The sequence below is a fragment of the Dromiciops gliroides genome, chromosome 1 (genome assembly GCF_019393635.1).
Source record: "Dromiciops gliroides isolate mDroGli1 chromosome 1, mDroGli1.pri, whole genome shotgun sequence".
Lineage (NCBI taxonomy): Eukaryota > Metazoa > Chordata > Mammalia > Microbiotheria > Microbiotheriidae > Dromiciops > Dromiciops gliroides.
In genome coordinates, this window is record NC_057861.1 from 142277865 (window position 1) to 142291775 (window position 13911).

The window sequence follows — 13911 nt, forward strand, 5'->3', positions numbered from 1 at the left end:
TGAAAGAATGAAACTATCCTGAATCTCATGCTGTTTATATTTTAGATTTGTGTAGTGTTAAATTATACTTTAAATTAAAACAATTCTATAAACAGAATATTTCACCTCTAAGAATAATATCAGTGATGGTTTATTGACTTGTATATTATGAGAATTTATTATACTTTCCATCCATGAACATTCATTTCAGAAAAATAAAAATTTAAATAGAAAAAAATTACTTTTAAAATTAGTCAATTCAAAGAAACAAATTAACCAATAATTTTAGAAAACAAAAAGTCACAATCACTAAGATTATACAGGAGGAAAAAATACAACCCAAATCCAGTATCATACATAATTAATAGTATGGTGTGGAGTTATTATTTTGTAACCCCCCAAAAAAAGGCTAGTTTAATGATTTATGTCAGAAATAAAGTTGAGATTTTCACTGCTAACTCAAAACATACTACCTAAGGGATTCCATAACAGTCCATAAAATGCCTTTGTTTTTAAAAGCTATTGCCTGTGGTATATATTTTCTCTCAAGAAATAGAAGAACATATGTAGCATCAGATGTGTGTATTTTAAGAAACTCTGGAATGTGAAATCTAAAAATCCAAATAAAGCAGGTGGTATAATTTGAGGGAGGAGTGGGAGAAAGGTAGGGCCACAGGACAAGAAGGATTTGAAGTTTAATGACATTACCAGGCTACCTTACAGAACTAATTCTCACTCACTGCATGACTTCAATGAAGCTCTTGGTCCTCGTGCCGATTTCGATTTATTCCAAGTGCTATTTGATGTGTTTCATCTGGTGTTTTATTCACTTCAAACTACACTTCATTTAACTGAGTTGTATTTATCATTGTTTTCGACCTCTTGTTTTCAAAATAAATGCTTTTTGTTTATATACTAAGTTGTTGCAATAATATTATTGAGGAAAACCAGATTTTAAAAGACATTAAATAGCAATAGGTTTGTAAAACAGGGGTTAAAATATTGTAATAACTTTGAGGTATCTATGGAAAAAATAACACCTGCCTCAGAGTCAAAAGCATTCCATGAATTGCAAACACTAATTTTTAATTTATTGTATTAATGTTTTTAAAGATTTTGTGGAAGAATAGCCTTAAACACAAGTACTTGAATTATGTTCACTTGCTTATTCTTTATATAGCACTTCAAAGTTTGCAAACCACTATGCATTTTCTCATTTTTGTCTCATGAAAAATAGTTTAATTCTTAAATCATCAGACATAATTATTACATATAAATATTATAATTTAAGTATTAAAGGCCTACAAAGAATATTTCAGTTTAAAAACACCACTGACATGCATACAGAAAATGAATACCACACTGTCCATCTGTGACAGTATATTTACCAGTGCAGCTAATAATTAAATTCACTGAGTAGCTCTTTTAGAACACGCTTATTTATTTCTGAATAATCACAGTACATGTTCTAGGCCATGTCTTGATAGGTCATACGGTATGTGCACTCCACCCTACGTAATGAGAGGCACATGAGGAATAGTGATGAGGAGTAAAATAAAATCGTTCAAGAGAGACTAAACATATCAAAATATACAAGACCAACACATTTCGGTAAAACAAAAAGTGGAAGGGGCAACCATTTATCAAAGTACTAAAAACAGGAATTTGTAACAGGTCTCACAGCTAACTTAAGAAATTCTTATAGAACTAGTACTGGTAAAGAATGTAAATTTCTTAGAAAAGATGGTGTGTGTGCCTCACTAAATCAGGCTACTTCAAAAATATTATACTCAGTTATGTACTATTACATTGAATCATTTTCTCATCAGAATACAGTACTTTGGGGGTAGAGGGGAACGACTGATAACTCAAAGAATTAGCATTACTTTTTATAAGACATAATGTAAATATACCACAAACATTTTAACTACCACTACCTGGGTGATGTATTTCTTATGAAAAAAAAAGTTCATTCATTAAGAGTCTAAAACAAATAATTCATGTATCAAACCAACATATGCAGCATGTTTATACAAAAAGTTACATGCTCTTGAAGCATGTCACAATTTATGATTACATTCCTTACATATTCAAAAGAATCCATCACTATGCAAGAAATACAAAAATTTATATACATAGAAAACTTCAAAGCTTATTAATATCTCAAATATAAATTTTCAAACTGAGAAAACCTCATCCAAATAGCATGTAAATCTAAGTACTAAATTAATTATAGGTATAAATTATTCCAGAAATAATTTAAATGATAATGAACTAGACATGTCAGAAATAATACATTCTGTATAGCAATACCATCAGGGTTATCTAGTCAGTAAATACATTATTAAAGGAAATGAACAGTTAACTAGTGAATCACTGGGTTTCTAAAGTTAACTAGTGGGTTCCTTATCTAAGAAATAAGTTTCTTCAAAAAAATAAAACCAAGAACGACAATTAGTTCACTCTGAAATAGAAACATTTTTGGAAGTTTCTTTTAAGCATCCTATTAAAGTCAGGCACAAAAAGTAACATCAAATATAAATTCTGATTCTATCAATAGGTATCCTTATCCAAAAGTCCATTACTAATGAATATGCTTGAGAAATAACTGGATGTTTTGAAATTCTCAGAAGAAAAAGTATAACTTATACAAAATTTCCCTATTCTGAAGTGGTATTTCTTAAACTGAAATAACATAAAAGTACATTTGCTTTCCAAAGGCAGAATAAGTTAAAAAGAAAATAAGTCATCTCTTTCTCAACATTACACATTTTAATAAATAACACTTACCAACACATGGGGAGTTTCAGCAATTTTCCATAAATAGCAATGCTAAATGAAGGAATAAGTGGAACAGGTAAGCAGTATGTTCCTTTACTATCCAGAGAGGTCAATCCTGCCTGGAAACCAAATATCTGAAACAAATAGAAAAGATCAAAATGTTCATGGAGACAAAGTTTTAATAAGCACAGGATGAAGCATGTCAGTTTCTACTTTCTGTAAAACAGCCGCACATTAAATATTTTCCAGTGTCTTATCCATCTTCCAAATTATCAAAAATTTCCTTTTAGTCAACTTGACAATTTACTGAAAACAAAAATGAGATTAATTAGACAATAATATTTCTATCATACCCCTGAAATATTCCTTTTAAATGCTTGTTTTGATCTGAGGATTTTACTTTTTATATATATGTCTGGTTTAACCACACATTAATTCCCATTTTAAATGTTTTCTATCTATCTGCTAAAATATACATATCACTCATTCCATGTCTTTGATTACATTTTATACTTCATGTCGAATACATTAGTTTTTATTAATCTAGTTTATGATTAAAGCAAATCTGAACAAAATCTTTCACAGGGGCATATAAAACAAAGTTATATCTTTCATTTCTATTTCTTTCAGCTAAATCATGTACCCAAGACATTTCGTGGCATAACGTAAAACTGCATTTTGTTTTCACTTTTCTTTTCAATTAATTGTAGGGTTGAGCTCCTCCAACAAACTCGCCAAATTCCACAAAGGGAGCCTTCATGTGTTTACACTTAAAACTAACAGATCATACTAAAAATATTTTAAAGCATTTAATGGAATTCCTGAACATTATTTTGACTTTCTGGAAGAAACAAGAAAACACAGTATTTTAAGTAAAACACTAAAAAGAATTAAATCTGATATTTATTTTCCAATTGTTTTTAAATAAGAGAGAAGATAAACATTTCATGATAGAAAAATGACCACATAATTACAGAACCTAGCCAGGTCCTTATCTTATTATTTATAATTCACTCAATAATAAGAGCATGCAAATTTTAACATTGCTGATGATTATTATTAAATTCTGCACTGAAATATACAGATCTTAACTTGTTTAACAAACTACTAATCAATTTTCCAAAACAGTATTTTTAGTAAATATAGTCACTTTCTCTTACTTACAATCATATTACGTTTTAGAAAATCAGTGTGTCTGAATGATTTCTGAAATTGATAGTTACAAATCCTTTCCTTCCAAAATCAGTATTTCAGGGGGAAAAATTATTTTTGGAAACAATATTTTTACAGAATATTTTGAAGAAAAATGCTGTGTTTTTTATATCAATTACAGAGTGGGATGGGGAAGCCTGACATCTTCAGATAACTATAGAGACGAAATCTCTTAAGAAGCATATTATCTTAACAAAACATAATTCCTCCTCCCCCTAAAAAAGGAAATATGATATTATAAATGATCAAATTAAGAAACTCATTTCAGACTCTAATCTCTTCCATGATGTTATTGCTTCTTCACAAAATGTTAACTTCTTCATAGTACACTTTCTTAATTCAAATTTGATTCAATTCAGTAAATACCGATTAAGCAGAAGATGAACCTACGCCCTAAAATTTTCTCCCCCCAAAAAAGAAAATATTTCATCAGACACCACACTATATTCACTAATACTTCTTACACACTAAATGAGTTATTCTATAGGCAATGATAATGAATAATGTTTACATTATAAATATTATTTTATATATCAGGTAACTGTTTTGTAACTATGGGAACTTTTTACCTAGGATCTCATACATACCCAATTTTTGACATTATTTGACAATGCAAAATTCAATTGATTATTTCATAAGATACCCCTATTTATTCCTATAAAAATAACTGTTGGGGCAGGGAGAAGAAAATACCTATTAAAAATGTTGTAGATTATTTGGACACAGATATTCTGAGGTATTTAAAAAATTTTTTTTACTATATCTGCATGTTGTCTAGCAATGCTTTCAAAGGGATAGCCAACGGGTATAAGACAATTTTTCATGCAAATGACCTAAGACATTTAATGTGTGATCCTAGTAAATAAAATGCTCCATATACTTCCTAGGAAGAATATTTCTACCACCACTCTCCCCCAAATTTTTGAAAAATTACAAAATGCTTACAAATAAATAATACATCCATAAAGATATTATGCAAGCCACAGGAAGTTTCAGAAGCCTTATGCATCCATATAGGGAGCTTCCAGTGACAAAAATACCTCTTCCAACATATATGAGTAACTATTCTGCATTGTATAATCTTAGAAAACTGCTGGGATACTACTGGATTAAGTGACTCACTTAGAGTCACAAATATGATTTCTGAGCCAGAGTCTGCAATTGAATCTCTTTCATACTGACTCTCTAAAAATGACCCTCTTTCACCATGGCATGCTGCTTCTAATGTTGCAAAATTAAAAATCTCAAAATCCAGCTCAATCTCTTCATTACCATAAGGTAATGGATCAGCTGGCCAACACCCCTTGTGTGAGTCATGAATTTCCCAGCAGTTCTAACAAGACTGCAACTGTTCAATCTATAAAAAGGAAAATTAGAGGTGAGTGATCATTCACCAATGTTATTTCATATACACAAAACCTGAACAAGCACTAAACATTTCTTTTAAATAGATTAAAAAGATGAACAAAAAACAGAGGAAGGTTCAAAGTCTAGAAAAGATACAGTCACTTATTCAAGTTTTAGTTAATAGCAGTTTGTCATCTCTAAGCCAAATGAATAAGAGCTTAATATCACCTTATTTGAAAGAGAAGAAAAGAACACAGGAGAGTAGTAGAAGTCACAAGATTTTAGTTCAAGTTCCAGCAAAAACTTATTGAAGCTGTGGGACCTTTTCCCATTTGTTTCACTAACAGAATCTCTGTATGCTTATGTTCCTGTGTGTGTGTGTGTGTATGAGAGTGAGAGAGAGTAAAGTCCTTTGGAAATGCAACCTTCCATCAGCAGAGATTGGAATAAGCCAGCAAAAATTAAATAAAGTCCAGTAAAAAAAAATTATATATTATAAAGAGAAATCAACTTACTGAATAAATACCATATGTATTGATCATTTGTGTTGACTATTCTTTTTTCTCTTAAAAAAACTATTTGTCATACAGGACGGCTGTTGGGGAGGTATAATAGGAGAGGTATATGGGATATCATGGTGATGTAATTAACAGAAAACATTAAAAAAGAAATTTTAAAACTTAAGCTCTTTGAAAACAACCCCCCCCCAAATACTACATATGAGAAATTATAGAGATTGACAGAAAAGTAGGCAAAAAGGTAACTGAAATAATTGTATAGAAAGCAAATAATTTTAATTCTATCAAGAAAGCATCTGGGGTCACGAGATTAACATGGAAGCACAGGATGATACGGTAAACAGATACATTCCAAAAAGAGAAGCGTCATGATGGGTTTAACTCTATACAGTATGAAATATACTAATAGCAGACGTAGCATGAACAATGGGACCAAAGACAATTCCATAGCACATGCTGAAAAAGTTAAGGGGAAATGGCCCTGGAAGATCCTCCCTCTAAGCCTTCTTAGCGGGGAAGATCTCTCTGGCCTCTGTGACGTCTTCCTATGATTGGTTGGTTCTTCCCAGAACCTCCCTTTTAAGCAGAGTATCCAGTCTGACTATGTTTACTCCTTCATTCCTTTCTAGATTATCTTTCTCTAGCATAATTCCTACAAGGGTACTTCCTCCTCCTTCCTCCCCAACCCCCCACCACCGTTCAAAACTTTTAAGCTTCCTTTTAGTTGTTGTGTTTTCCTTTTTTGCTTGTATTTGTATTTCTAGTGCTTAGCACACTGTCTGACACTTAGTAGGTGCTCTCACTCTCCCTCCCTCCCCCCCATTTATATGTGTGTGTGTGTGTGTGTGTGTTGTAACGATTGGAATAACGCCACCTGCTGGATACTTACTGTAGAAGAGTTCTGCCCATGAAGGGAAGGTGATTGTCTGCTAGACACAGGAGCCTCTAAATCAGTATTAGTAAGCAAACCAGATGCTGGGTGTAGACCTGTAGGATTTTTAAATGTAGTAGGAGTCTCAGGAAAGAGCCAGAGAGTGGCAAAATTGAATCCTCGCATGGTATCTATGGGGCCCTTAACAGTAGAACATTCATTTTTACTCATGCCTGATGCCCCTGTAAATTTATTAGGTCGTGATCTCCTTTGTAAGCTTAGAGCAACCATATCTTGTGCTCCAGATGGGGCTGTCTCCCTACAATTGCCAGAGGATACTGTTCATTTATTACCAATTTTACTTACAGAAGCTCAAGGATCAGCAGGGGAGGTATCCAAAATCCCCTCTGACATTCCTGAGTCTTTATGGGCCTCATCCCCTAATGAGGTGGGGCTCCTTAAGTCTGCCATGCCTGTTACCTTTAAAGTTAAGGGAGGACCACCCCCCTCCATTCCACAGTATCCATTGTCTAGGGAAGCAATAGAAGGGATCACCCCTATAATTGAGGCTTTGAAAAGCCAGGGTATTATTATTCCATGTCATCACTCTCCATGCAATACTCCCATTTTGCCAGTTAAAAAACCCAAGCCTGGGCCAGATGGTAAACCTGTTTATCGCTTTGTGCAAGATCTTAGAGCGATTAATAATTATGTTATTCCTAGACATTCTATAGTCGCAAATCCGGCTATGATAATTTCCTCAATTCCCTATGAATCTACATGTTTCACAGTGGTAGACCTTTGCTCTGCCTTTTTCTCCATACCAGTACATGAGGACAAAAAAAAATCGCCCCTCTGGACAAAACTTTCCTCTCTTCCTTTTCTATATTGTTCACATATTATTAGTTAGCAATAGTTATTATATTCTTTTTACTGTTCCGTCAAGGAAATATTTTGTTTCTTGAGGAACAACAGGGGGGACTGTAACGATTGGAATAACGCCACCTGCTGGATACTTACTGTAGAAGAGTTCTGCCCATGAAGGGAAGGTCTTTGAGGGCAAGACCAGGAGTCAGGAAGTGACGCGGGCTAGTGGGAGGAGGAAGGAAGAGACTGGCGCTCAGGCTCGCTCTTTTTCCTGAGGACGCTGGCGGAGAAGGGAGCTAGAAATGTGCTCTCCCTTTAATAGATAGGAATCTAGGCCTTTCTCTCTCTCTTTACCAAATTCTTATTCTCCTTAATAAATGCTTAAAAACCTAACTCTTGCTAAAGCTTATAATTTATTGGCGACCACTCATTAGATATTTTAGACAGTTTAGCTAGAATTTTAGCCCTTAACAGTGTGTATGCATGCTCATGTATATCAAGTGCTTATTCCCCACTTGCTTTTTCCTCCACAACAAGCTACCCTCCATACTACCAAGTCACCAAAGGAATGCTCCTATAGTGCAGATATGACCATGGCATGCCCCTCCTCAACAAATTCTAATGGATCCTTGTTGTCTCTAGGATCAACAATAAGCTCTTATCTAATTTTTAAAGTCTTTCACAACCTGAGCACAATCTACCACTGCTACCTTAGTCCCCTTCCTGTAGTCAAAACTGATCTGTTTTCTTCCTCAATATGGAACTACAAGTCTCCTCTCTGTCTCTTGGTTCTGGCTGCCTCAATGCCTGGAATACATTTGCACCTCACTTTCATCTCTTAAAATTTCTTGATAAATTCAAAACTCTGCTCAGGGACATCTTCTTCATGACGCCTTCCCTACTGGAATTAGACGTGGTCTCTACGTCCCTTCATGGCAAAATCAGGAGCCATGAATAGAAGTTGCAAAAATGCACATTTAGACTGGATGTCAGGCAAAACTTATTATATATGACAAGAAAAATTTCCTAACAATAAGAACTATTGAAAACACAGACTAAAACAGCTTAAAGATAGTGAGTTCACAGGAGATTTTGAAGTAGAGGATTCCTGGCCATTTTTCAATGATACTGTAGCAATGAATCATAATTTAGGTATGGGTTAGATTAGCTGGCTCCTGAGATTCTTTCCAACTACAAAATCCTATGACACACTTTAAAAAAGAAAAGTAAAAAGCCTTCTCAAAGTCCCAAATGATACTCATTAAAAATAAATTTTAGGGGGCAGCTAGGTGGCGCAGTGGATAGAGCACCAGCCCTGGAGTCAGGAGTACCTGAGTTCAAATCCGGCCTCAGACACTTAACACTTACTAGCTGTGTGACCCTGGGCAAGTAACTTAACACCAATTGCCTCACTTAAAAAAAAATGATTTAAATCTAGGAGTTATTTATAGGTATCTGTTATATCATCAGTATATCTGTATCTCAAAGAAAATAAATGGAATATAATTGGCCGTCATAAACTTCACAGTAACTAGCTGATGAAAAAGCATTAAGTTGGGAGTATGAAATTTCTTTCTCCTCTTAATGATGACCAAAAGTGCAAATTTATGAAATCCATGTTTTACTCTTTTCCAGTCTTTATACACCTGAGCTTATTTCAACATTAATTATTTCTTGCAAACTTTCACAGAATTTTAAAATTGAAAAGGCCATCAATAAAGAGCCCATCTGTGCCACATAGACATCTGCTTCTGTCTGACAATTTCTCTTCATAAAAAAATCAAAACAAAGCAAAAAAAATCAAAGCAATCCATGCCCTCATGTATATTTCACAGCTAAATGTTGAGAAGGAAGGTGTATGTGGAAACTACCAATAGTGAATAATACTTAACAAAATATAATGAAGTGACAAGGAGATATTAGGTTTGCTTAGGGTCATAATAATCACAGGAGGAACATTAGGACAACATAGGAAACATTGGCTCTTCTGATAGACAAAGAGAAAAGATGAAAATGGCTCTGATGGTTAAAAGGAAAGTAGTTATAATTAGCAAAAATTACAATGCCATATATAAAATCTAGTACAAATAACTATTGGTAAGTACAAAAATTTATGATTACTTATATATGGTCAATTAAAAGTTAAGTTTTCATAAATGTTGTATGTTTATGCCCGATTAAAAACATACAAATCTATTCAAGATTGCTTATGGGAACAGTGATAGTATAGGAGATAAGTCTTACTCAATACTAATAATACCTTTGGAGCACATGATCAAGGGGTGAACTATAACACATTCTAATAACTGTAGTAGTAACTTACGAGTGTAGTGCTTTAAGTTTTCTAAAGCACTTTCCTTACAACTCTGCTGTAGGCAGCACAAATATTATTATCCCTGTTGTAAGAAACTTAGGCTCTTAGAGGCCAACTGACAAATAATATCATAACCAACTAATAACCTTTGTTTAGTGCTTGCTCTGCACTGTATACTAGGGACACAAATACCAAGATCTAGGAAGTGTCTGAGAACTGAGTTCTCCTAACTCCAAGTCCAGTGTTCTATTCATTCTGGCCTCTTGTGAGAGTTTTATGAGAGCAGGGGCAATGCCCCATCAGTACGTGGTAACTGCCCCAGATCTACCAGAGAGCTCTGTACACAGTGGCTGGAGCTTAGGAATGTTTAAAAAAATTAATGAGCCCATGCTCTCAATGATTTTGATCATGATCAAATTTGAATTTGACTCAAAAATTAATTTTACCATGATCAAATGAGATAATTTTAAAGTGCTTAGCACAATGCTTGGCACTAAGCACTATATAGATGTTAGTTATCATTCTCATTATTAAAAATGAATAACTAGTATCTTTATGGACATAGAAAAGCACAGTATCAACATATAAATGAACAAAGTTTCAACTACATGCACTGGGAAGAGATTGATAACGATGACTAGGATAGCAATGACACAATCATTGCTAGCATTTACATAGTGTTTTAAAGTTTGCAAAACACTTCACAAACACCATCTCATTTTATCCTCAAAAGAACCTTGGGTGGTAGATGCTATTTTTCATTCTAATTTATGGACAAGGAAACCTAGGCACACATAGGTTAAGTGACTTATCCAAAATTATACAAACAAGTGTGTCCTAGGCCAGATTTGAACTCATGTCTTCCTAATTCCAGACTCATTGTTCTCTCCATTATGTAACCTAGCTATTTCTGTCAATGGCACAGCCATACTTGTAGTCAAAACCCTGGGATCACCCTTGATCCCTCCCTTTTCCTTCATTCCACATATCCAATCAATTGTGAATTCTGGTCAGTTCAATCTACAAAACATTTCTCACAACCTTTCTCTCAGCTCATTTCACTGCCACCCTGGTACTGGCCCTGGATGGATAGATCCTTTGAGGAGAGAAATGAGAAAGAGAGAAAGGAAAGGGGTGGGGGAAGGGGGAAAAGGAGACACAGACAGACAGACAGACAGAAACAGAGAGACAGAGAGACAGAGACTGAGAGTGGAGAGGCAGGAAGGGATGGAGGGAAGGAAAGAGAGTCATAGGAAGACAGAGATAGGGAGAGAGCATTTATTATAAGAAAATGCAAGAAAAAGGACAGTCTCTTCTGTTAAGGAGCCTACACTATAATAGGAGAAAAGGACATATAAACAGGAGGTAAAAAGCCAAAGGGCATGGGGGTGGGCAGCAAAGGTGACTGAGTGGCATTTCCTCGAATGGAGATTCCAAGCAGGCACTAACCAATAAGAACAGAGGGCCACAGGGGTAGATGTATCTCTAGGGTAAGAAGGCAGCTGGGAGGGAACTGACAAGTCTAATAAATAAAGAGCACTTGAAACAAACTCATTCCTTTCTGAATCCTCTCAACCCTTTCCAAAAAGATTTGTTACTCATCGGAATCATCACATTTTGGGGAAGGGGGTTTGGAGTGGGTTGGACCATCCAAACTACACAGTTCACAAACTCTGAAGAACAAGAGGTTCTCCTATGTAGAGCCTGTAAACTGTGTCACTGTAACATCATTAATTCATATACATTTTGGGAGACCAACCCAGAATAGTCTTTATAATGGCTTATTTTCATTGCACCAATTTATAAACTTTTTAAAAGTTTAAAGCACCAAAATATATAAAGTGAACCAATAAAGACAGGTGATCTATTTGTGTAGTCTCCTAATCTCACAGTAATTTACCTGAAGTTTAGAGCTCCCAAGTAGTTTTTCTTCAAATTACTGTTTGTTTTTACAGTTTCCTCTTCACATAAAACTGGTATTTCCTTAGGTATACACTGTCTCTGCTTAGACTATACATCTGTGTTTGCTTAGCAAATAAACTCAAGTGTTGAGCAATAAATGTATCTTTTTATGCACCTGCACTGGGATTGATTACTTGTAATATAAAAGGACTGTAACAGGGAAGAGATTGGCCAACAGTGACCACCTCCAATAACACTTCTTTTACAACCTGACTTAAAAGGATTACAGAAAGATTATCCCTTTGCCTTAAGAAATTAACATCCACTAAATGAGGGGAGAGGTGGCTGAAAAGTAAAGATTCAATGGCCCTCAAATAAAAAGCCTGGGCTTCAGGTATATTTTTTCACTGAAAGAGTTCACATAAACATATTACATAGTCTATATTAAAGCACTACTTTGTACTTGTTGTGAATAGTGTTAGCATAGAATATATAAAATAGTAGAGTTCACATTTCTTACCTTAAGGTAGCAGTGTGCATAGCAGTTATGAAGCAGGTTGTCAGAAGGCTGGCTCAGGCTACTGACTGTGTGTACCAACGGTTCAGCATACATAGGCATAGAATGTTCCAAATTAATTTTATCTACAAGTATCTGAATAGAAGGCAAAGGCCGTAATGGCTGAAAGTTTGTGGCATTCATGAAGTTACTGGAGTTCTAAAACAAAAAAGATGCAGATACAGTTCACTTGATATTTCAGAACTATAGTAGCTAGTCAGTCAATAAACATTTATTAAGTACCTACTATGTGCCAGGCACTGTGCTAAATGTTGGGGGTATAAAAAGAAAGGTAAAATATGGTCCCTGCTCTCAAGGAGCCCACAACCTAATTTTCATGAGTCAAAGTATCAAAGATACATCTTGGATCACTTCAATTTACACCAGTTACAAACCAATACAGAATTAAATCAAGGCAGTGTGATATAGTCAAAAGTGTACTAGACTCAGGGCAGCTAGATGGCACAGTGGATAGAGCACCGGCCCTGGAGTCAAGAGGACCTGAGTTCAAATCCGGCCTCAGACACTTAACACTTACTAGCTGTGTGACCCTGGGCAAGTCACTTAACCCCAATTGCCTCACTAAAAAAACAAAAACAAAAACAAAAACAAAAGTGGACTAGACTCAATATCAAATGATTTAGGTTTTAGTCTTGACTCTGCTTTTATTCTTGTTGAGTTGTTCTCAGTTGCAACTGACTCTTTGTGACTCCATTTGGGGTTTTCTTGGCAGAGATACTGGAGTGGTTTGCCATTTCCTTCTCCAGCTCATTTTACAGATGAAGAAACCAAGCAAGCAGGGTTAAGTGACTTGCCCAGGGTCACACAGCTAGGAAGTGTCTAAGGCCAGATCTGAATTCAGGAGAAGATCCTTTCTGACTCTAAGCCATGCACTTTATCCACTGTGCCACCTAGTTGCCGTTGGCTCTACAATATATCAATATATCAAAATGGTGGTGGAATTGATAGGACTGTATTATTATCCTCATTTTTGAGATGAGGAAATCAATACTCAGAGCAGTTAAGTAACTTGTCTTTTGGCTTTGCAACTATGTATCAAAAGACAAGTCGCTTAATTGTCCTGATTCTCAATTTCCTCATCTCTAAAATGAGGGTAGTAATACAATTCTATCACCTTTTAGAGAGTGCAGAAATTGCTTCATGCATTGTAGAATACTATATTAGAACCATCATAGATGAAGGATAGCCTTTGGTCAGTACTATAGGGTGGTTTAGAGTGAAGGAGTCAAACTCATTGTAGGGCCCAAACCAGAGTAAAATGTAACTGGGAAATGTTTTAACAAAATAAACTACAACAGATGTAACATAAGTGATGTTAATTTGTGGTTTTCTAAGTCAATACGTTGACAGGGATACATTTCCATTTGAGTTTGCCATCAATGCTTATGGGGATTCCAAGTCACCATAAATTGATCTCAAGAAGTACAAACTAAGTATTACTAAGGTCCCTAAAATACATGAGAACCCAGTCTAACTCCAAAGAAATAACTTATCCAGAGCCTCCACACAACTCAATTTTCTGGAATGGCTCTGGTTGTCTTCT

At 35.0% G+C, this 13911-nt stretch overlaps 1 protein-coding gene across 1 annotated transcript in view; it reads right to left on the reverse strand.

The window, feature by feature from the left end:
* The window catches only part of VPS13B (vacuolar protein sorting 13 homolog B), a 996174-nt gene that overhangs the window by 830024 nt on the left and 152239 nt on the right, over positions 1-13911 (reverse strand). The window contains exons 15-16 of the mRNA XM_043982862.1: positions 12312-12506; positions 2770-2894 (exon numbers count right to left, since the gene is read on the reverse strand). Coding sequence (XP_043838797.1) covers positions 2770-2894; positions 12312-12506 — 320 coding nt within the window. The remainder of the gene's footprint in view (positions 1-2769; positions 2895-12311; positions 12507-13911) is intronic.